General features: G+C 43.9%; 1 protein-coding gene across 3 annotated transcripts in view; it reads right to left on the bottom strand.

Annotated features, from left to right (window-relative positions):
* Positions 1 to 25,148, bottom strand: part of scube3 (signal peptide, CUB domain and EGF like domain containing 3) — a 261,920-nt gene that overhangs the window by 22,202 nt on the left and 214,570 nt on the right. For all 3 annotated transcript variants that reach the window (XM_033042397.1, XM_033042398.1, XM_033042399.1), the window contains 5 exons: positions 12,229 to 12,354; positions 7,128 to 7,244; positions 5,435 to 5,527; positions 2,454 to 2,567; positions 1,661 to 1,825 (listed from right to left, as the gene is read on the bottom strand). In XM_033042397.1, coding sequence (XP_032898288.1) covers positions 1,661 to 1,825; positions 2,454 to 2,567; positions 5,435 to 5,527; positions 7,128 to 7,244; positions 12,229 to 12,354 — 615 coding nt within the window. The remainder of the gene's footprint in view (positions 1 to 1,660; positions 1,826 to 2,453; positions 2,568 to 5,434; positions 5,528 to 7,127; positions 7,245 to 12,228; positions 12,355 to 25,148) is intronic.

Here is a 25,148-nt window from a genome sequence, read left to right as displayed (position 1 = left end):
AGGCAACATCCCTGGAGAACATGGATAGGGGATGTTTTGGGTTGGGATATTTTTTCAGAAGTGAGTTGTCACCTATCCATGTTCTCCAGAGATGATGCCAAACCCATCATCTGAGTTACTGAGTTACTCCAGCACTTTGTGTCTTTTTTCATAAACAAGCATCTGCAGCTCCTTGTTTCTACACCTTGCACAGAATGCTGGCATGTTAACCCCACCTCGCTACTAAAACAATCACTTCTTGTTAACATATTTCTTGAATGTCATTCTTTCCAAATTGCCTCTGTTTAGCTGCGAGCATAGATGGCGGGTAGTGTGAGGTTGCTTAGTCCATGGATTAGATGCCCCAAGGCTTCCGAAGCCGCGGTCCCCAGTCAGGAAGCGGCCGTTCCAGGTGGCCCAGCCGCTGAAAGGACTCTCCCGACGCCGGGTCAACACCACCCGGTGAGAACGGCCAGGAACATCGGGCCTTCGTAGAGGCAATTGCGGTGGTCTCAATAGGCCTGACTTTGGGTGAACTTGGGGTTGGGGACTGGACATTGTGCCTTCCCCCACAGTGGTAGCCATTGTGGGGGGATGATTTTTTTGTCTGTAAGTAATCCTGTTAGTCTTTGTCCAAGATGGCTGTCGGAAGGGAGAGTGGACGCTGGCGCGCTTTAGCTGCCGCTGCTCTCTCTTCACATTGTGTTTTTGATTTTTTGTTTTTGGACTGAATTCTGTTTTTAATTTGTGTTTCTGTGATGTCTTTATTATTTATTATACTCTGATTATATGTTTTATTATTCCTGTTAATCTCTGTAAGGTGTCCTTGAGATTTCTGAAAGGCGCCCAAAAATAAAATTTATTATTATTATTATTAAACTGGCCTCACTTACTGTGGCTACTTCTAGTTCTAGCAGAAGAGAACTACCAAGAGAGGGGAATCCAGCTGACATTGTCCTCCATAAACCAGAGACTAAAGGCCTGTCCCACCAGCCTGCGATTGCATGCGGCGAGCGAGACCAAACATGGTGGCTTGAGGCGTACGGCCTCGCGGGGCCGGTCCCACTTCCAACCGTGGAGCCGTCTGGAGTTGTGCGGGGCTGGTCCCGACATCATACTAACTAATCAGCTGGGCAGGAGGCGGGCCGACTGAATTTGGACGTCGCACGGCGTCGGGCGGTTACGTCATCATGCAACGGCACGCCGGGCGGTGACGTCATCGCGCAACGTCACGTGCTAGGCGTACGACATCAAGACGCTGCATACGGCGTCAAGTCGCTGCATACGGCGTCGAGATGCTGCGTACGGCCTCAATGTGGCTGCGGGCCGACAGGCCGTTGCCGCGCGGGATTTTTTGACAGTGTCAGTTTTTCCGAGCCCCGCGCGATGTCGGGACCAGCCCCGCACAACTCCATACAGCTCCGGCGATCGAAGTGGGACCGGCCCCGCGAGGCCGTATGGCTCATGCGACCACGTTAGGTTGCGCTCGCCGCATGCAGTCGCATGCTCGTGGGACAGGCCCTTAAAGGTACCAGGCTTACTGCTACCATGACCAGCTGATCAGAAATCAGCACTGAATATCAGCCTATTCATCGTTGTTTGTTTCAGGGAAACTTCACTCGCTTTTATTATAACTTGCAAATAGTAGATAAACTTTAACAGAAAAAAAATCACCATTCACCTGTTATATCTTCCTTTCTTATCTCTGCCTCAAAGTCCAGTGTAATGCGAGTCACCTCTTTGCCTGGAGGGTTGCGGGTGCGGCGACCTTTTGCTTTCTTGGAAGAATCACACTTTAGGTTGACGAACGTAACCTGGCAGTTGTCTGTACAAGGGAAGGCACCTCCTTCATAACATGCCAATGAAATAAAGTAAGCATGGTGAGAAAAATCAGCATACACTGCAAACTGTGCTATAACATACAAATAGAACATACTTTAGCCTCATCATGTTGGGTAGATTTGATCCTTCAATTTACACCAATATACAGTAACTAATGACATCATGCAAACCAAGCACTGTACCCAGCAGATGAGATGGAGACCTACACACCACTCAAAGGGATCATGTGCAGTGTACGGAGAACACAGGTACAGAGCATTGTGACTACACTTCTAAATTACCTAATGGCTGTGAAATATCTTGGAACATCTCGAGGCTGTGAAAATCTTTATGCACATTCATCACTCAATTTGCTTTGTTTCTTCCTCCCCCCCCCATCCTGTCTTATGCTCCACATGACGTGACTGACAGAAACAGAATCAATAGCTTTGAAAATCAGCCCTTCTGAATGCAACTTAATAATGTAGTAATTAACTACATCGTGCAACCCCAACACTGTAGCCGGCACAAGAGATGAAGATCAATACAGCCCCCAATGGGACTAAAGTTGAAAGCTTTAGAAGAAGAAAAAAATAGAAAACTCCATTAACTAAATGAAGAAAAACTGAAGACTGGTGTCTGAAACATTCTACCTGTGATAACTGGATGTCCACTATCCTGCTTTCCTTTAATGCGAGGATGGAGGTGACACTTGGCATCTTTTATCTTGAAGGAAGCTCTTTGTTTGACTGGGGGAGCTAGAGCCTCTAAAAGAAAGCAAAAGCAATTACAGACATCTTAAAATCAGTGCTATATAGAAAAAGGGGCAGAAAGTATTTTGGTGGTCATAGTCACACTGCATGAAACAAGTGCTTCAGCCCAACCCGTCCATGCCAACCAAGATGCACCATTTAAGGTAGTCCCATTTGAATGCATTTGGTCCATATCCCTCAAAACCTTTCCTATCCATGTACCTGTCCAAGCACTGTATCTTTTAAATGTTGTTATTGTATCTGTTTCAACTACCTCCTCTGGCAGCTTATTCCATATACCCACCACCCTCTGAAATGAAAGCAATTGTCCCTCAGGTTCCAAGTAAATCCTGCCGCTCTGACAAACCTATATCCTCTGGTTCTTGAGTCCCCTACCATGGGTAAAGGACTCTGTGCACTCACCCTATCAATTCCTCATATATTTTAAACATCTCTATAAGATCACCCCTCAGCCTTCTGGAACAAAGTCTTAGTTCGTCCAATCTTTCCCTACAGCTCATACCCTCACGTCCTGTCACCATTCTCGTAGATCTTCCCTGCACTCTTTTCAGGTTAATGACATCCTTCTTATAGCAGAGCGACTCAAACATCACAATACTCCAAATGCAGCCTCACCAACCTGTTGTACAACTAACATAATGTCTCAACTTCTATATTCAATACCCTGACTGATGAAGGCCAATGTACCAAAAGCCTTTTTTTAACCACCCTAACTATCCGTGACACCACTTTCAGGAAACTATGTCCCTGCACTACAACACACCGCAGGATCCTGTCATTCACTGTGAAGGTCCTGCTCTGGTTTGACTTCTCAAAATGCTACATCTCACGCTAATCTGCATTAAACTCCATTTGCAATTCTCGCTCAGCTGATCACTTTGAGCTCTTTTACTCAAAGTGATTTTACTGCTCAATGTATACTCGATATGATGGACATACGGAAGTCAGAACATGGGAACGCATTTGTGAATTGGCATTCCTGAGACACAAATTTGCATTGGATCAGCATATTCGCCCTATTGACCTGTGTGACCCAGGTGCACTCCTGTTGCATGCTCTCTGCCAGAGGTGCTTATCTGGAACATCTGCAATTGGCATCAGTGGGATGAAGGGGGGGGGATGAGTCACACTGGAGAAGAAATTGCAGGCGTCCTGGTCAAGATATACAAATCATCATTAGATACGAGGTGCAGGAAGAATGGAGGGTGGCTAATGTGGTGCATCTATTTAAGAAGGGTTGTAAGGAAAAGCCTGAGAACTATAGACCAGCAAGCCTAATATCTGTGGTAGGTAAGTTACTGGAGAGTATTCTGAAGGATAAGATTTATATATACATTTGGGTAGGCAGGGGCTGATTAGGGATAGTCAGCATGGTTTTGTACGTGGGAGATTGCATCTAACGATTCTGATTGAATTTTTCTTTGAAGAAGTAACTAAAAAGGATGATGAGGTCAAAGCTGTAGGCGTTGTCAATATGAACTTTAGCAAGGCATCTCATAAGGTTCCGAATGGTAGGCTGCTCTGGAAGGTTAGATCACATGGGATCCAGGGAGAGCATGCCGAATAGAAAGTGAATTGGCATAATGGAAGGAAGCAGAGGGTGATGGCGGAAGGTTGTTTTTGGGACTGGCGGTCCGTGACGTATAGTATGCCTCACTTTGATGTTTGTTGTTGATATCAACAATTTGGATGAGAATGTACGTCTGAAGGAGGGTTCCGACCCAAAACGTCAACTATTCCTTTTCTCAAGACATACAGCATTGCCTGAACTGCTGAGTTACTCCAGCATGTTTGTGTCCTTCTTCATGGATGATTAGCAAGCTTACGGATAACATGGCATCATTGATGGCAAAGATAGTTATCGAAAATCACAGCATGATCTTGATCAGTTGGGCAGGTGGGCTGAGGAATGGTTAATGGAGTTCAATGCAGATAAGTGCGAGGTGCTGCATTTTGGGAAGCCAAACCAGAGTAGGACCTTTACAGTGAATGGCAGGGCTCTGGGCAGTGTTGTAGAGCAGAGCAATCTAGAAGTGCAGATACATAGTTTGTTGAAAGTGGCGTCAATAGTAGATAGGGTGGTCAAGAAGGCTTTCGGCACATTGGCCTTCAACAGAGTATTGAGTTGGTCAGTTATGTTACAGTTGGAAAATACATTGTGAAGGCCATATTTGGACTATTGTGTTCAGTTCTGGTCACCTTGTTATGGGAAAGATGTCGTTGAGCTGCAAAGGGTGCCGAGAAGATTTACAGGGATGTTGCCAGGATTCGAAGGCCTGAGCTTAAGGGAGAGGTTGAGCACGTTAGGACTTTATTCCTTGGAGCACAGGAGAATGATGGGTGATCTTATAGAGGTGTATGGGATCATGAGGGGAATAGACAGAGTAAATGTAGAGAGTTATTTACCCAGAGTAGGGCAATGAAGAACCAGTAGACAGAGGTTTAAGACATAGGGGAACAATTTAATATGAACCTGAGGTGTAGCTTTTTTTACGTAAAGGTTGGTGGTTACATAGAATGAGCTGTCTGAGGAGGTAGTTGAGGCAGGTACTATCACAATGTTTAAAACACATTTGGACAAGTATATGGATAGGATAGATGTAGATTCTAGAAGAATATGGGCCAAATGCAAGCAGGTGGGATTAGTGTAGATGCAGCATGTTGGTCGGCATGGGCAAACTGGGCCGTAAGGTTTCCACGCTGCGACTCTATGACCATGCTACCAAAATTATAATGTCCACCTCCGGACGAAGAAAAAGGTTGAAGCTGAATCCCAACACAATTCCTGATGAAAATATTTTAATTCAACATGATATTTGCGTAATACCACAGCTCAGCGGCATTTATTTTCAGGTGCTTACCGACACAGCCTGTGTTGCTGGTGTTTAGTCGCTGATAAGCACCAGACCTCCGCAAAGGGGCCCCACAGCTCACAGTGTAACTGTTATCAGAACCTGGCAGAGGGAAAGCAGTATTAAGGGAGAAAGGAATAAACATTTAGTAATAGCAAATCACTGAGGGAAACTCTTGCGTCATGAATTGTATGGGACTGTCCACGTGAGAAATAGTTATTATTCTCAATCTCCAATATTCTGTGATGCTCATGTCTACTGTGCTTCTCTTCCCAAATATAATTCGATAGATTTTATTATTGTTCAGTAAGGAACCTTAAATAGCTATATTTTAAACTAAAGGGCCTGTCCCACTTTCACGACCTAATTCACGACCTTTTTTTACTCGTGGACATTTTTCATCAGGCTAGAAAAACGCCCGACCTACTTGATGCCACAAGTACTTACGGCTAGCATCACGACCTACCTACCACCTACCTCCGACCTCCTACAACCTCCTACGACCACGTGACGACCATGCTGCGAGTATGAGTCAAGGGCAAACTCGGCAGAGGTCGTGAATTAGGTCGTGAAAGTGAGACAGGCCCTTAAGCCTTTAAAAACCCAAGTACATGGTGCAATGATTAACAACAAAGTTTAACCAAAATCTGTATCATGTTCTTCCAGACCAATGGATAAGTGAAATACATGGGCCAGAAATTCCTCTCCACAATGGATTAAGGTGAGTTAAATGTGTTGCCTATGGCTAGACAAGACACTTTCAGCTCGAGAGCCTAGTGCCGTCAAATTTTCTTCAACACATGGCCAGCAGAAAGGAAGAAAATAGTCAGCTCACGAATCACGGTGGATGGGCGTGAAGGTCTGAGCTTATGGTAGAGAGGTCTGACGGATTGTGGGCGGGTGAGATTCCAAGTGAGATGGTTAAAATTATCATTGTTCTGAAAAGTTTTAATATATATTTCATGAAATCAGACATTCTCATAAATAATTACAAAATAAAACATCTATTTCATTAGGGTTGCTAACTCTCGTTGGATTTACATCTGGTGTCATAATATGACTTCTAGTCTCCAATTATCCCCACGTTCCTGCCATTACTTTCCCAACACATCCATACTCGGATTCCTCCATTAATTGTAAAGTGAATAGACTTGAACCGCATTCAGTCAGATGATTTTTAATCATTATTCAAACATGCCATAACATGGTCATTATTAACTAATAAACAAATATGTCCATGTAATTAAACCAAGGAATGTGATATTCCTGGTTTACTGGCATTAGTATCCCGGAGGCCATTACTTTTGGAGGACTGGAGAAGTCCTGGATGATCAAACCATGTTCCAGGAAAAATCTGAAAGACATAAAACCTCCCTCAGATGCTGCCTGACCAGCACTTCTGTTATTCCAACATTTGGTGTTTTGCCCAAAACATCAGAGTGAAGAAGGGCCCAACCCGAAACGTCGACTATCCACCCACTCCACAAATGTTGCCAAACCCACTGAGTTACTTCAGCACTCAGTGTTTTGGTCAAGACTTCAATCTAAAGGGTCCCAACCCAAAACATCAACCATCCACAGATGCTGCCTGACCCTCTGAGTTCCTCCAGCACTTTGTGTTTGGCTCAAACTTCCCTCAATGATGCGCTGTCAAACAGGAAAGTGAACAGTGGTGCTGCTCGTGATTTTGAGTCATACCTACCTGCCTGAAAGTGAGCCTTGGAAGCACAGCTGAGGGAGCAGGTCTCTCTCTTCCCACTCTTGATGCAGGAGAGTTGTGCTTGAGGTGGGTTGGAGCTCGGCAGGCACTTTGCTGCCTCTGAAAATTGATTGAAATCATTTTACACATCTGCAAAATCTAGGAGGAAATTTAGGCGTTAGTTATAACATATTTTGACAGAGAATTAAAGTCAGCAAAAGGTAATTCAAGCAGGGTGTGACATTTGTGTTGGAAGGAACTGCAGATGCTGGTTTACACGGAAGATAGACACAAAATGCTGGAGTAACTCAGAGGGTCAGACAGCATCTCTGGAGAGGAGGAATGGGTGACGTTTCAGGTCGAGACCCTTCTTTCCCTGACTCTCAGTCTGAAGAAGGGTCTTTACCCGAAACATCACATATTCCTTCTCTCCAGAGGTATTGCCTGCCCCGCTGAGTTACTCCACCATTTTGTGTCTATCTAGGGTGTGACTCTTGATCTGACAGTATCATATACCTGCTGAGATAGTTGGATTAAAATTCTAATGATTCTGAATGTAGTGTGAATGTTGGGACAGAAGAGGGCAGCACTAAGCTCCTTTCAATCTCCATAATAACCAACGGTTTCAACAAGACATAAGACATAGGAGGTGGAGTAACTCAGCTGGACAGGCAGCATCTCTGGAGAGAAAGAATGGGTGACGTTTCGGGTCGAGATCCTTCCTCAGACTGATGTCAAGGGAGTGGGTAGGACAGAGATAGAAGAGATGGGAGACCAAAACTGTACACAATACTCCAGGTGTGGTCTCACCAGGGCCCTGTATAACTGCAGTAGGACCTCCTTGCTCCGATACACAAATCCTCTTGCAATGAAGGCCAACATGTCATTAGCTTTCTTCACTGCCTGCTGTATCTGCCTGCTTACTTTCAGTGACTGATGTACAAGGTCACCCAGGTCTCGTTGCACCTCCCTTTTTCCTAATCAAGTCAAGTCAAGTCAAGAGAGTTTATTGTCATGTGTCCCTGACAGGACAATGAAATTCTGACACCATTCAGATAATAATCTGCTCTTCCTGTTCTTGCCACCAAAGTGGATGCATGCTTCTTGTGGAAGAGTGGGGTCCCTTTTGCATTTCTATGTTGCTGACTTTTATTTAGACATTTACTGGTTAAAATTGATTGTGTTACTTTAAGTGGTTACTCTGACATTACATATCAAAAATAGATTTAAGGAAGAAATAAATGAGGAAGCTAAAAGGGGAGTAGGGGAGGAGTTTGATTTAAGAGGGTCAGAGCCTGATACTGACTTTTACTGCCGAGTGCAATGTGTCAGCAGTGGGTAGATACGGCTCGAAAATGGAGTAGTCATATAAGTATTTTACTGCAAGACAATGTACAACACAGTTGGAAAGTACAGTAGCTTGGACACTCAAAGTGACTTTACTCCAAATTGAATGAATGATATTTTATTATCCCATATGACATGTCACAGTGAGTTTCTTTACACAAGTTTTATGCAAAGAGTCACCACATATAGGGTGCCGACAAAGTTACAAACTATTCCATTTAGTCCCCAATGGTCCACCTAGGGAGAGCTAAGAAGGGAAGGAGACAGCAAGGGCTAACGGAATTGGGAGAATTCAATGTTTATGCCACGAGGATGCAGATTACCCAAGCAGAATATGAGGTGCTGTTCCTCCAATTTCCGGTGTTGCTCACTCTGGCCATGGAGGAGGCCCAGGACAGGGAGGTCGGATACGGAATGGGAAGGGGGACTTGAAGTGCTGAGCCACCGGGAGGTCCGGTTGGTTAATGCGGACCGAGCAGAGGTGTTCGGCGAAACGATCGCCAAGCCTACGCTTGGTCTCACCGATGTAGATCAGCTGACACCTAGAGCAGCAGATGCAATAGATGAGGTTGGAGGAGATGCAGGTGAACCTCTGTTGCATCTGGAACGGCTGCTTAGGTCCTTGAATGAAATCGAGGGGGGAGGTAAAGCAACAAGTGTAGCACCTCTTGCGGTTGCAAGGGAAAGTGCCCGGGGAGGGGGTGGTGCAGGAAGGAAGGGAAGAATTGACAAAGGAGTTACGGAGGGAACGGTCTTTGCGGAAAGCAGACAGGGTGGGGGGGGGGGGGGGGGGGAGATGGGAAGATGTGGTGAGTGGTGGTGGGGTCACGTTGGAGGTGGCAAAACTGACGGAGGACTATTTGTTGTATGTGACGGCTAGTGGGGTGAAAGGTGAGGACTAGGGGGACTCTTCCCTTGTTGCCAGTGGGGGGATGGGGAGAGAGAGCAGTGTTATGGGGTATTGAAGACACCCTGGTGAGAGCCTCGTCTATAGTAGGGGAGGGGAACCCCCGTTCCCTGAAGAAGATGCGGCGTAGACGGAGGAATTGGGAGTAGGGGATGGAGTCCTTACAGGAAGCAGGGTGGGAAGAAGAGTAGTCTAGATAGCCATGGGAGTCAGTGGGTTTATAGTGGATGTCGGTCAGAAGTCTATCACCTGCGATGGAGATAGTGAGGTCAAGGAATGGTAGGGAAGTGTCGGAAATGGTCCAGGTGTATTTGAGTGCCGGATGGAATTTAGTGGTGAAGCGGATGAAGTCAGTCAGTTGTGTGTGGGTGCAGGAGGTAGCACCAAAGCAATCGTCGATGTAACGGAGGTAGAGGTCGGGGATGGGGCCCTGGTACACCTCGAACAAGGATTGTTCGACGTACCCGACAAAGAGGCAGGCGTAGCTGGAGGAAATGGGAGGAGTCAAACGAGAAGTTATTGAGGGTGAGGACCAACTCCGCTAGGCGGAGGAGAGTATCAGTGGACGGGTATAGGTAGCTTCTCCGGTCGAGGAAGAACCGGAGGGCTTTGAGCTCATCCTGGTGGGGGATGGAGGTGTAGAGTGACTGGACGTTCATGGTGAAGATGAGAGGATGGGGGCCTTGAGAATGGAATGCGTGGAGACGACGGAGAGTGTCTGAGGTGTCTTGAACATAGGTAGGGAGGGATTTAACCAAGAGGGATAGGATGGAGTCAAGATATGTCTGACTGTATAGATATGGTTCATGAATTAAATAGTCCTGTGGCAAGTGGGAAATGCACTGCCCTCTCTCTCTAAGTGGGAAGATACAGAGTGTAATGGATTTGTTACGCAACTTTTTGAGTTGCAAAGCAACATCTTAGAGGGAAATACAGCATTGCACAATTCAAGAGGTAGAGGTATCACATTTTAGACCAGAAATAGTGTTGTTTTGCACTACACTATTGAAAACGTTCTTACCTTGGACTGCAATGCAATACTGACCACTTGTGAGTTAGTTTATGTTATTCTGAAAATTCACTCAGCCATTTCAAGTGCAAATTATTGCCCATCAAGTTGTTATTCCCCGTCCACAGTTTCATTTGTGAATTTAGACAAGTTGTCCTGGGAGGAACCATTTGTGGCCACTCCCAGGATGACTTGGTCTTTGCAGTGCCAAACCAGGTTGGTTCCAAAAAAATGCATATCTTTCATTCTTTGTGGGCTGCTATCATCCTCATGCCAACACCACCTTTTGATACTGAATCTCAATACCTCCCCAACCAAGAGCTACTTACATAATTGCCTTGATCCCGAGTCTAAGTTGATCAACAATCTGCTCTTCCCACTGGATCTGACCACTAGACCTTGTGGAGGCAGGCCCATGGACAAATTGATTATTGACATTAATTTGTTGACATTGACATTAAGAGCTCTTAAATGCTCGCACACAACTAGTGACCAGGTCCCTTCCATTAAGTTTGTTGCTTGCTATCTCTGATGGAACTAATCATAAACAATAATCTTAATGAGCAGGCTGGGTCTCTATTCCTTGGAGCGTAGGAGGATGAGGGGTGATCTTATAGAGGTGTACAAAATCATGAGAGGAATAGATCGGGTAGATGCACAGAGTCTCTCGCCCAGAATAGGGGAATCTAGGACCAGAGGACATAGGTTCAAGGTGAAGGGGAAAAGATTTAATAGGAATCTGAGGGGTAACTTTTTCACCACAAAGGGTGGTGGGTGTATGGAACAAGCTGCCAGATGAGGTACTTGAGGCTGGGACAATCCCAACGTTCAGGAAACAGTTAGACAGGTACATGGATAGGACAGGTTTGGAGGGATATGGATCAAGGTGGGACTAGTGTAGCTGGGACCTGTTGGCCGGAGTGGGCAAGTTGGGCCGAAGGGCCTGTTTCCCCACTGTATCACTCTATGACTCTATAACCAATATTTCCATGTTATGGACACAGAGGGAATTTGTTCCTTTATTTATTGCAAAGAAATTTCAGAATACTATGACCCATTTTATGGAAAGGTCACCTCATAACAAATAATGAAAAACTATCGACTAATGGCCACCTATTACACAGGGCAAATACGAATAATTTTGAAATTGTAGTGAGTTTTTAAAATCCCGGCCATTTTTAAAGTTGCTGCGTAGACGGTATAACTTTGTCTAAGATCTTGGTCCTATTGGAGCATGCTGACCAGTTGCATCGTGGCTTGGTTCGGCAACTTGAGCGTCCAGGAGCGGAAAAGGCTGCAAAAAGTTGTAAACACTGCCCAGTCCATCATCGGCTTTGACCTCCCTACCATCGAGGGGATCTATCGCAGTCGCTGCCTCAAAAAGGCTGGCAACATCATCAAGGACACACACCATCCTGGCCACACACTCATCTCTCCGCTGCCATCAGGTAGAAGGTACAGGAGCCTGAAATCTGCAACATCCAGGTTCAGGAACAGCTGCTTCCCCACAGCCATCAAACTATTAAACACAACTTCAAACAAACTCTGAACTGTAACAGCCTATTGCACTTTATCCGTTATTTATGTGTGTGTGTATATATATATATTCCATGGTATATGGACACACTGATCTGTTCTGTATTTATGCCTACAATACTCTGTTGCGCTGCAGCAAGCAAGAATTTAATTGTCCTATCTGGGACACATGACAATAAACTCTTTGACTTGCCTCCAATGTGGATCTAATAACACTTCTGTGATGAGCCTTGATGTGATGCTACAGCATTGCTATTTGCATTTGTGTCAATAGAGGACGCCAGAGATCAGAATTTATCACATACCCACACAGTCTTTCTTGTTCCAGTGCAGTCTGTAGCCAGCATTGGGACAGGAGCATTGATAGCCTCCTGGTGTATTAAGACAGCCGTGCTTGCAGCCACCATGGTTCATGCTGCATTCGTTGATATCTTAAAGAAAGACAGAAAAAAACAGTAATGATCTGACTTGTAAAGTGTGGGAAAGAACTGCAGATGCTGGTTTAAACCGAAGATAGACACAAAAAGCTGGAGTAACTCAGTGGGTTAGACAGCATCTTCAATGTAGCGGAGAAAGTTGAGGGATGGTGCAGGCATAAGGGGGGGCCATGTAAGTGCCCATGGCCACACGTTTAACTTGAGCAAAGTGAGAGCTGTCATTTAACGATCCTCCTGTCCTTATCTCACACTTTTCGTCTTTTCATCTCTGGTCTTTGTCCAACCAATTTGCCAATCAACCCCCCCCCCCCCCCTTATTCACCTATCACTTGCAAGACTTTGTCCCAGGCCCCAGCTCTCTTGGAGCTCTTATCCCCCCCCCCCCCCCCCCCACTCCCCACCAAATTCAGTCTGAAGAAACGTGGCATATCCATTTTCTTCACAGATGCTGCCTGACCCACTGAGTTATTCCATCACTTTGCGGTTCTACATTGTCAGTTCCCTTCAGAACTGATGGCCACAAACTAGCCCCCACATAGTTCAAAGGGGAGAGATTTGCAGTGGCACGCTATACCGCTGATCGAAAGAGAAGACAAATAAATTGACAAGTCTTCGCAGGTGCTGGTTTTCATGCATTACAGGCATAGGGCTGAGGAACTGAGTGGCACGGTGGCGCAGTGGTACCTTACAGCGCCAGAGTCCCGGGTTCGATCTTGACTATGGGTGCTTGTCTGTATGGAGTTTGTACGTTCTCCCCATGACCTGCATGGGTTTTCTCTGTGATCTCCCACATGCCAAAGATGTGCAGGTTTGTAGGTTAATTGGCTTGGTATAATTGTAAATTGTCCCTCGTGTGTGTAGGATAGTGTTAGTGGATGGTGCGGAAGGGCATGTTTCTGCGCTGTATCTCTAAACTAAACTAAAATGTAACAGGATCCTCCAGTAATTTTGATATGAATATCGTTTTAAAGCTATTTTTTCACTAAGATAAGCAAAAGCTATTTGCTGTTAATTTCACTAGCTGACTCCAGCTCCAACACGCAACTCTATAAATGCCCTATTGTGGTATCCAAGCAACAACCCAATAACGGAGGATTAGAAGAGTGACAACAGCATCAATTTAAGTGTCAGTTCTACAGAGACTAGTTTCTGTTACATGTATTATATTAATGGCAATTTCTGACATTTGCTTGACTTTGTGCTGTTCTTTAAGTGTGCATCCATAGCAACGGCTTCGCAAATGCTTCTACCGCAACACTGAGGTAAATGGACACGAAATATATTTTCATCTCCATTTACCTCAGCTCCAGCATTCGCCAAGTTTTGTTCAATAATTGCTTTCATGAAAAGCCTTGGGGTGTTTCACATCTGAAAGTGCTACTTAATCTACATGTTGTTGTCATCACACACCTCGTGAAGTGCCTGAGATGGACCTTGCCTGCTACTTGAAATTGATTAAGTAGAAGCTTTAAGGACTTTTACTCTTTTTTTGTTTGTTTGTGGTGCAGTTAATTTTCCGACATTTTGATTTGAACCCCCTCTTGCCTGACTGCCTGATGACAGTGTTATCTTGTAACGGATAATTTGGTGGTGCATCCAAACTCAACCAACCACCTATATTCTCATCCCAGGTTTAGTGCGTAACATGGGAACGAGAATGTATCAAAATTACAAAAACAAAAGTAGATTTTTTGTGAATGATACATAATCCATCTTTCTAATGTGGTGCTAAACTAAGCTCATATCTGCCTCTCAGGTGTATGCCTCTATTTTGAAGGGGAATTATTTTTTCTTTTTTTTTCTTTTGTAATTTTATGCATGAAATGTTTAAGTTTTTATGCGCGATGCTCCGGTATTCCCTGGGAAACGTCTTCTCATTTTGCACTGTACAACTATTGCTTTGCAAGATGACAATAAAGGTTGATAATGATAATGATAATGATAATTCACTCCCAAGTTCAACATAATATGTATCCTCCAACTAATAGTAAAACAAATGAAGACACAAAGTGCTGGATTAACTCAGCGGGTCAGACAACATCTCTGGAGTACACTGACACATTATGTTTGACAATGCAATGGAAACTGCGATAAACACACATCAACTACTTTTAAAATCACCTAATTCGATTGTTTAATACAGATCTGCCAGATTGGGGGCTTTAATATAAACAGATTAGAGTTGAAGAAACCACTGCTTTTTATTTCGATGATAAAACATTTTTTGATACCTTATCCAACAAATAACAACCTGAAGGTAGACAAAAGTGGTGGAGAAACTCAGCGGGTGCAGCAGCATCTATGGAGCGAAGGAAATAGGCAACGTTTCGGCCCGAAACGTTGCCTATTTCCTTCGCTCCATAGATGCTGCTGCACCCGCTGAGTTTCTCCACCACTTTTGTCTACCTTCGATTTTCCAGCTTCTGCTGTTCCTTCTTAAATAACAACCTGAGTCTGAAGAAGGGTCCCGATCTAAAACGTTGCCTATCTATCTCCCCCAGAGATGCTCCTCTACCTGCTGAATTACTCCAGCACTTTGTGTGTTACGTAATAACAGCCTCATTTAGGATATGTCAACCAGTCACGGTATAATTTATAATGGTGGGTGAAGTAGAGAGAGGTCATTGGACTCTTCAAAGGTCACACCTGTTTGACGTACATTAAACACATTCAATCAAAGCTTCATGATCGCTTCCAACATGACTATACATCCCATGCTTGCTACAATGTAAACGGATGCACAGATTTTGTTCACAAGTAAATTACATACCAGCACATTAATTTTAACCCAACGTCTATCCGGTTTAAACACAAAATACTCAGACCCAGTTGGCAGTAATGTTAAGGATGTGTGTAGACATGTGATCCTTGTTATGTAATTTTGGTTGACTTAAATCTTTGATGGATTCCCCAGATCAAAGGGGAAATTGTAATAACCTGTGATAGATTCCTCAACAAGATCAGAGTCTTCAATCGTTCCTCACTGTGGTTACTGTTGCAAGTGTCCCAAGGAATGTGTCTGCTTAAACCACAATGGGAGTGAGATCTTGCATCAGCTCATAACAAGCATTCTATTAGAAGTGGATTAATTATCAAGCATCAGTTGACATGGCAACAGTAGTCAGTATCAAAACTGTTCCATCTGAAAATGATGAGATTTCCCCCATCATGTCCATATAGGGAAATAGTACAGAGTAGGTTATTTAGAACTTCCAGCCAGGTTCAGTGGTACACTGTGACCTATAATGCCCCTGTCCCACTTAGGAAACCTGAACGGAAACCTTTGGAGGTTCCCGGAGGTTTTTGTCAGTCTCCCCACCTGCTTCCACTACCTGAAACCTCCGGCAACCACCTGCAACCTCCGGGAACCGCACGGAAACATTGGGTGGGGCGCAAAGTCTCCAGAGGTTTCCGTACAGGTTTCCTAAGTGGGCATAAATCCATGGAAACACTCCTAATTTTCTACAGCAGTTTTGATTAACAAATATGCACCAACTAAGGTTGAATGTTCAGGAAGGGGTTTACACCGAAGACAGACACTAAATGCTGCAGTAACTCAGCGGGACAAGCAGCACCTCTGGATAGAAGGAATGGGTGATGTTAATCAACAATTAATGTTGATGTTTACCTCGCCTCAATTGCCATTTATGGAATAATTTTGTATTTCTTCTGTCGCCCTGCATGGTTGCACATCAGTGGCACCCATCTGAATTGATTCCATCTTTCAGCACTTTGCACCTCAGTAGCTTTCTGCTGCTAGGGAATCAAGTGCTCATCTATACACTTATTAAATGTTGTCTGTGACTCTCTTTTGGGCAGTGCTTTCTTGGTACCCTCTACTCTGTGGTGAAAAAGATCCTACTCAGATCCTTTCTAAATCTATATCTATGTCCTTGAGATTCACCTACCTCTGATCTGGGGTAAGGTTTCCACTGTCTACCCGATCTTTATCCATAATTTTAAATATTTCAACCAAGTCCCTCTTAACTCCCTCTACCGCATGGAAAACAGTCCTAGTCTTGTCAGTCTCTCTTTATAACAGTAGCACTTTGTTATAAAACATTCTGGCAAATCTCCTCTGCATTCTCTCCAGTGCTATCATATCCTACTGTGCACTAGCCCCAGGTTCTGCACAATATGTACCGGTAGTGCTTATAGGCACATGCTTGAAACATGCTTGTGTCCATCTGGAAATGGTAGATGAAGTCACAGTTAATGCAGTGTGCAATGATACATTTTCTTCAAAAAGTATTTCAGAATTTCCCCCACAGATTAAAGAGAAAGGTGGTGCATTCCAAAATTGAGTTAATTGGAATGATTTAACCAAGGATTATTACTTAATTATATAATCAAGGAACGATTTAAGGGATTAGGGATAAACCTAATCTGGCTAAATACCGCCCAGTCAGTCTCCATTCAATCATTCACAAAGTAATGGTGAGCATTGTGGACAGTGCAGTCAAGCAGCACTTACTTACAATGTTTGGACTAAAAAACGGAATTCCAGAGGTCAGGTAGGAATGGCTGGCCTTGGCACCAAGAAGGCATTTGATCAAATGTGGCAGCAAGGAATCCTGGTAAAGCTGGAGTCATCGGGAATTAAATGGAAAAATACTCTGACGGTTGGCATCACATCTCACACAAAGATGGTCAAAGCAGGCCAATCATTCCAGGCCCAGAACACCGCTACATAACTTCATGTCCAGATTTGCAAGGGAAACTATGAACTAGCATAAATGTTGGCCTTACAGTGACTGAAAAATGGATAAATGATACAAAACGTTGAAACCTAAAGATGGTAAGTTGCCTAAAAGAAATAAGGATATACAGTAGCTAACAAAAGGAAATAGACTCCTATGCAACTGAATCTCAGGTACATCGTTCAAATTTCATGCCTGGTTTGCTGGAACTCAAATTTATCCACCAGTTGTAACATGGACTTTGCAAAGGAATTCCATGTGGAAAATTAGCTTTTGATTCTATGCAGGTGTCCGAAGGAAGGATTCTGCCATGTTAGCTCTCACAGGATGACTTGCGCTTCCAATCTGAGAATTCAGAGCGTGAATTCTAATCACACTCTATCATTGTGATTAAATTGTGATATTGTATAATCTCTTATTTTTTGTTTCGAGTTTAGAAACACAGCATGGCCCACTGAGTCCGCGCCGACCAGCAATCCCCGCACACTAATACTATCTTACACACACTAGGGACAATTTATATTTATAGAAAGTCAATTAACCTACAAATCTGTTCGTCTTTGGAGTGTGGGAGGTAATCGGAGAAAAACCACGCAGTCATGGGGAGAACATACAAACTCAGTACAGACAGCACCCGTAGCCGGGATCGAACCTGGGTCTCTGGCGCTGAAAGGATTGTAAGGCAGCAACTCTACTGCTGCGCCACCCTATATATCTTATATATAAATATATATATATATTCCTACATTATAGATTATCGTTTTAACCTAAATAAAACAGGTTAGTGATTTGATCACTACGTCGGCTGGGTGGTGAGCACACAAGTACAAGGCCATAGATCGAGCAGCACAGAAGGAATGCTTTACAGTTGTTGCTGGCTTATCAGATTGTTTTGCCCACATAAACAAACAAGAAGAGTGGAATCAGAAAGATCAAAGCTCGAGATCGGTTAGATAATTCAGTCACCCATGACTGTATGTGTAGCAAATTGCACACGTCTTCAAGTGAGATCTGCATTCTGCTCAGGCTGCCCTGCGTCTATATGAGAACGAGAACACGTTCTCACGAATACAAAAATACAACATGTTTTAAAACATTTGATTATTGTTGCTGCATTGGTTCTATTGTTATGCGATTAACAAGGCTGTTCAATGCAAACAATATATATCATTTAATAGTACCGTCAGGTACAAGGTTGAAAACGTTTCTCTATCCAACTGATTATTCCTGCCATAACAAACACGTTTTGAATAATATATAAAAGTTATAAACAACTGTTGGAGGGAAGCTTACTTTAAATAAACTTCTCTTTCTGGCTGATTAAAAAGATGGCTTCATCTTTGTGATTAGCTACTCGCCCGAGTGTTAGCATGACCTTGTGTTTATATGAGTGTTTGGGGTGAACCCTTCAACTTGTGCACATGCATGTGCACCTAGCTCATGACTTTTATCATTCCAGGAATTTTAAATGAGTCTGCTCAACTACAAGTGCAGCTTGTTCTTGAAATACACGAGCATCAGGCAAGTAGTGAAGAACTGTTTAGTTTTAGTTTTGTATGTTGTCATGTGTACCAAAGTACAGTTCAAGCTTTTGTTGCATGCTATCTAGTCAGCAGAAAGACAATTAATGATTACAATCGATCCATTTACAGTGTATAGATAGATACATGATAAGCGAATAATGTTTAGTGCAAGGTAAAGCCAGCAAAGTCCTTTACCTTGCACTAAACATTACTCCGTTATCATGTACTGTATCTATATTACTAAAAGTAAGATCTTGACCGCTTTTGACTTACTGTGATGTGATTTCCGAGAGAATGCCGCCACTTATGGCCGTCATTTTTGGCCACCTCACTCAGAGCCCCCTCCGCCGGACTGGACTGGAGGATTTTTCCCATCGATTAAAAATCAGAGAGATATTAATGTTTTAATAAATTTTGCCTTTCTTTCTGCTGCCCCCGCTGGCGGCAGGGGGGAGGAACTATAAAACCCGGAAGTGTCGTGGCTCACTCAGTCTCTGCCAGATGGAGGAAGTGAGAGGATCACGGCTCTGTCTATGGTGAGTGTGTTTGTTGGATGTTATTCAAAGCACGTTTTTGCTTCAGCACCAGCAGCCTCTACAGGAGGCTTTAAACATTTGTTTTATACACTGTATATTCAACACGATCTGAAGTTACTTGGCATTTTAGTATTGGGTGAGTGTGTGTGTGTGAATGAGTGTGTGTGTGTGTGTGTGTGTGAATGAGTCTGTGTGTGTATGTGTGCTCGAATGAGTCTCTGTGTGTGTGTGTGAATGAGTCACTCTGTGTGTGTGTGAACGTGAATGAGTCTGTGTGTGTGAATGAGGCTGGGTGTATGAATGTCTGTGTGTGTGTGTGAAAGACTATGTGTGTGTGTGTGTGTATGTGTGAATATGTCTATGTGTGTGTCTCTGTGTGTGTGTGTGAATGAGTCTGTGTGTGTGTCTGTGTGTGTGTGTGTGTGAGAATGTATGTGTGAATGAGTCTGTGTGTGTGTGTGTGTGTGTGTGTGCGTGTGTGTGTGTGTGTGTGTATGTGAATGAGTCTGTGTGTGTGTGTGTGTGTGTGTGTGTGTGTGTGTGTGTGTGTGTGTGTGTGTGTGTGTGTGTGTGTGTGTGTGTGTGTGTGTGTGTATGTGAATGAGTCTGTGTGTGTGTGTGAATGAGTGTGTGTGTGTGTGTGTGTCTGAATGAGCCTGTGTTTATGTGTGTGGATGCCTACAGGCCATGCTGACATAAGCCCTATACAACACTTTGCTGCTTATAGCGGCATTGGAGAAGTGGAAAAAAACTCTCCTGCATCGTGGGGAAGCTGCAAGTTTGATCAATGCCCCCTTTGCATTCTCATCTGCAAGGGGCTTTTGGCTGCATGGTGCAGCTTTAGCAACTGCTGGCTTTGATAGAGGGTAATTTTCCCATGTTGACGTGCACCCGTGTCGACATCTTCCTTCCGTTAGCAGTTTTTGCATGAGGAGACTACCTCCCACTTGATTTGTTCTTCAAAAGCAAAGGTTCCTTTGTTCCTCATTAAGGACTGCCATTCCTCTCCCATTACTGCGCCATCCACTTACTGCTTGCTGACACTTCCCATCTGTTGGAAGAGTGTTGGTTTTATTGTGGTCTAATGCTTCAGTGTTGCTTTCCTGAGATCACTGATTTCAAAGGTGGTGTTACAAACATGGGAAATGAGACTCCTACTGCCCATTGTTTCAGAAACGGAATATCATTAAATGAAGGAGCCTGCTCTAATTAAATCACGTAATTACTTCTTATTAAAGTACTGTTTCAAATGGCTTTATGGATATTAATAATGACTTTTTAATGCTGTAAAAATGACAAATGGCAGTCTGTAAAAACCTGACTCCAGGCTATAGATTACAGAACTAGAAGAGTCTATGAAGTTACACAAAAATGCTGGAGAAACTCAGCGGGTGCAGCAGCATCTATCTTCGCTCCATAGATGCTGCTGCACCCGCTGAGTTTCTCCAGCATTTTTGTGTACCTTCGATCTTCCAGCATCTGCAGTTCCTTCTTGAGCACAGAGTCTATGAATTGTTTGTTTTCTCTGTTCAAGGACAATACAGCTGGCCCCACTCTTCCATCCTAGTCTACTGGATAGCACGCAACAAAAGCTTTTCGCTGTACCTTGGCACACGTGACAATAAATTAAACTGAACTGAACTGAAAATCATTATTTTTCATTTAAGTACTGACCCATTTCCCCTTTGACTGCCATGCTTGAATCCCCACAGATAGTGCCCCCCAGATTCTAACAACATAAAAATGTATCTTCTTACCATTGATGGCTTTTCATTCTACATTCTCTGGTTCTTGATCCTTCTATTAAGAGAACAGTTCTTTCGAAATAATCTGTCCAGTGCCTTAATGATTTAAAATAAATATCTCAGATCTCCTATCAACATCCTGTGTTCCAAGGAAAATATCTCCAGTTTCCAATTCTACCTAGGCCGGATCTATTCTCAACTCATTGAAACTGGCTCTTCGTCAATTTGTTTATGTTTTCCTTATGCTATTCTAAGTATTCTGCTATTATGATGACTATTGCCTAAATATTTCCCCACCAATATCTGCTCTACATGGCTTACCTCCTTGTCCAGAATCAAGTCTTGCAAGGCTTCCTTCCTCGTACATAGACAGTACAGCACACGAACAGGCCCTTTAGCCTACAATATCTGTACTGAACAATGCACCAAGTTAAACTAATCTCCTCTGCCTGCACGTGTTCCAAATACTTGTCAAGGAGTTCCTCCTGAACACACCTCCATAGTTCATCTCTCATATTATTACTATCCTGGTCTTTTTTGAATAGTTCCATCAATGATACAATAATATTTTAAAAAATGCATGTGAAGGTGATTTTCACATAATAAGTAATCTGGATTATGTCACACACAAGTTGTATATATAGTGGGGGCATCATGTCTGATAGAGACATATTTTAGAAGAGAACAAATAGCCTGTTTAAAATGTTTCCAATGTACTGGGACACTCACTGTCTTTCATCAATTATAAAGTAATTTTAAACTATAATTATACAGACCGTCAGTTGTATATTTTTGCAGCAACTCATTGTAATCATTATAACTGTTTGGCCAAAGCTGTAATTATATTGAATTCTTTCTAGTGTCAGGCCAATGGAATTGCGATCTGATTCTTGAACCTTCTGTGATCTGTTAGCTGTTCAGATACTTGCAAAGCTGTCTTTACCATTTTCAGTTTGAAGTGGTGGCAACGGGACCTGTAGTCTGCGCTGAGGCCTAATGGTGGAGCTGGCGACCTCGAGGCTCCGGAGGCAGCCTGTCAGGACTTGCCCTGTGCTCGCTCCCGTGAGGGCGGTCCGGCTCGGGGCTGGAACGGCGCTCCCGCGAGGGGCTGTGGCGCTCCCGTCGGGGCGGCCCAGCCCGAGGGTGGAACGGCGCTCCCGTCGGAGCGGCCCAGCTCGAGGGAAACGGCGCTCCCGTCGGAGCTGCCCAGCTCGAGGGAGGAATGGCGCTCCCGTCGGAGCGGCCCAGCTTGAGGGTGGAATGGCGCTCCCTTCGGAGCGGCCCAGCTCGAGGGTGGAACGGCGCTCCCGTCGGAGCGGCCCAGCTCGAGGGAGGAACGGCACTTACGTGAGGGCGATCCGGCTCGGGGCTGGAATGGTGCTCCGGTGGCTGGGACGGCGTTCTGGCGGCGGTGACCTGAGTCCGGGGTTCAGCCGCGGGCCAGAGGCTGCGTCTGCTGGACTGGAGGGCTGCAGCTTCGACCACCCCGGGCCGCGGTGTTTGAGCCGGCCCGTTTGCGGGGTTCGGTGAGCCGCGGGACTGTTTGTACCATCGCCCGGTGGGGAATCGCCTCAGCGCAGAGGGAGAAGAGGAGGGAAGAGACTGCAGCACTAAGATTTTTGCCTCCACCACAGTGAGGAGGTGCTTGGAGGACTCACTGTGGTGGATGTTAATTTGTGTTTATTGTTGTTTATTATTGTATTATTGTATGTATGACTGCAGGCACGAAATTTCGTTCAGACCGTAAGGTCTGAATGACAATAAAGGTAATTCTAATTCTAATTCTAATTCTAATTCTAGTACCAATTCTGAATCTCAAACAACACCCTCTATCCCAGGTGTAAGGAAATGTTTAGACAATAATAGTAACTATCTGCAGATAGTCTACAGATAACAATAAGGTACTAACTTAAAACAGATTTTTCAGCAATATAGAACTAGTTAAGACAGGATCTTAAATATGCTAGAGTGAAAAGCTTCAAATAGAAACTCAGTCAGCATTCTTAAAGCACACCCCATTAGTGAATGTTACTTCAGTATGTTAATAAACTGTGGGAAATTGGATTAAAAGTGTACTTAAATTTCATTGTGCCCAGTTTATGAATCCTACTTAATAGTTTTCACTGGTCTCTTAAAGTACTGGACAATGTCATTATTTTCATTGTTATAGTGGAAGTCAGTCAATTATTAACATTAAATTCTGAAAATTGTAAGATACATTTTTGGACCTGTCATAATTATTTTTCTTTTTTCTGTTGTATGATCAAAGCTGGCATCATATCAGATGATAGCTGTGATTCACTTTACAGCATATTATTAAAGGTAAAGAATTGGAAATTAACCAATATCTGGTTTGCATGACTTGAGAGACAGGTTCATTCTTACCGAATATCTTTTAACTATTAAACTCAGATCTTGGATGTGTATCCTCCCCTCCTCTCCCCCCCCCCCCCTCCTCTCCCGCCTCCTCTCCCCCCCTCTATCTCCCCTCCTCTCCCCCCTCACCCTCCTCTCCCCCTTCTTCTCTCCCCCCTCCTCTCCCCCTCTCCCCCCTCCTCCCTCCCCACCCCCTCTCTCCCCCATCTCCCACACTCCCCCCTCTACCCCCATTCCCCCTCCCTCCCCAGCTCTGTCACCCTCTCCCTCCCCAGCTCTGTCACCCTCTCCCCCTCCCTGTTGTTCACTGAAATAAAGTATATTTTATTTACATAGCTGTGTGAATCCACCCTATAATAATTTAAAGCACTGTTGAGTTCTATTGAGGCCTCTTTATCTGGTGTCTTAAAGCATTTGACTTCTCTAGACCAATCCTTACTGAGACGTGATGATTAGTGACTACAGTACGCAATTGGAAATTGTCTTGGAGACCAAACAATGGACGATTTATTGTTGGTTATTGACAAGGAGACTCGGGTCAGAGAATCGCACAGTGTGGAAACTGGTCTTTCAGCAATCAGTCTGAAAAAGGGGCCAGACCCAAAACAAACATCACCGATCCAGGTTCTCCAGAGACTCTACCACTTACTTACCTGCAAACTTGTGACAATTTGAAGTAATCAATGGATTTACCAGCCTGAAAATCCTGGGGACATGGAAGAAAATCAGAGCATTTGGTGGAAACCCATATGATCACAGGGTGAGCGTATAAACAGGCAGCTTCGGGGGTCATTATTGTACCATGTTGTTAGAGCCATGAGGCAGCTACTAGATGTGTAACAGTGTCTCCCTTGAATGATGAACAATATTCTAAAATCTGTGATGCATTTGAGCTTTAAAAATCAGAATGACTTTTAAGAGAGAGTTTTAAGAAGCAGTAAATGATTAAAGGATGTGAAGGAACCGAGGAAAGAATATGAATTAGCTGATAGATCTTTTATCCATCCCTAAATGAGAATACTGAGACCAACTGTGACAGCTAAAGCAGCTCCCAACCAAGCAAGGATGAGCTAAGCATCCTTCTATGTCATATCAAATGATCTCCTATCAACCAGCATATTTTTGTCTTTTGTACCGGAGACGTTTTGTGAATTTCAGATGGAGTCAGGAGGAATTGAAGGGAATTAAAACAAGAGCACAGCAACACAGAGGGCATAAGGTCCATCAATACATAGGAAGATCTAGTGAGGCCATCCAAACTTTCCCATTTCTCTATAGCTAAATAATTTCCCTTGCTTCATCTTTTCCTCCCCTGAAAGATGTAATGGTTGCTGGTTCCTATAATTCCGGCTGATCAATCTCAACAAAGCACACATGTCTGAATAATGGCACTGAATATTGTTCAGAGGATGAGATGGAAATAATTATTTTTATTTTTAGACGGACATTTGCCCATGGTAGAGAATGATGAGGAAATCAAGTAAATCTCTTCCAACTTTCTTTCTCCCCCAATTTGGTGGGTGAGGATCGTGAGCTGTTGCACCAGCAGGGTGAGGGGTAAGAGTGTTAATAAGGAATAAGAGTGTAAAAGTGTAAAACGTAGGTAAGGCTTCTTCAGATGCTACTGCACTTTCCTGCTTACTTGAGTATCAGGAATTATTTCATTATTTCAGCAATCTAGTTGATGCTGGCATTATGTCAGCTATGTGCCTCCACCACAACTCACTTCTTAGAATACAGTTTGTTGTTTACCATCCCATATCAATGTCATCAACGCAGACAACCTCTGGGTTACAGATCTGATAGGATATGGAATAATAATAAGGGTGCATATTATCTAACAAAATCCATTTAACAATACCACAAATTACAAACCTCAGGTCATGGAATGTCCTGATATAAACAGGT

The sequence above is a fragment of the Amblyraja radiata genome, chromosome 24 (assembly GCF_010909765.2).
Source record: "Amblyraja radiata isolate CabotCenter1 chromosome 24, sAmbRad1.1.pri, whole genome shotgun sequence".
Lineage (NCBI taxonomy): Eukaryota > Metazoa > Chordata > Chondrichthyes > Rajiformes > Rajidae > Amblyraja > Amblyraja radiata.
This window is presented reverse-complemented; position numbering and strand designations above follow the sequence as displayed.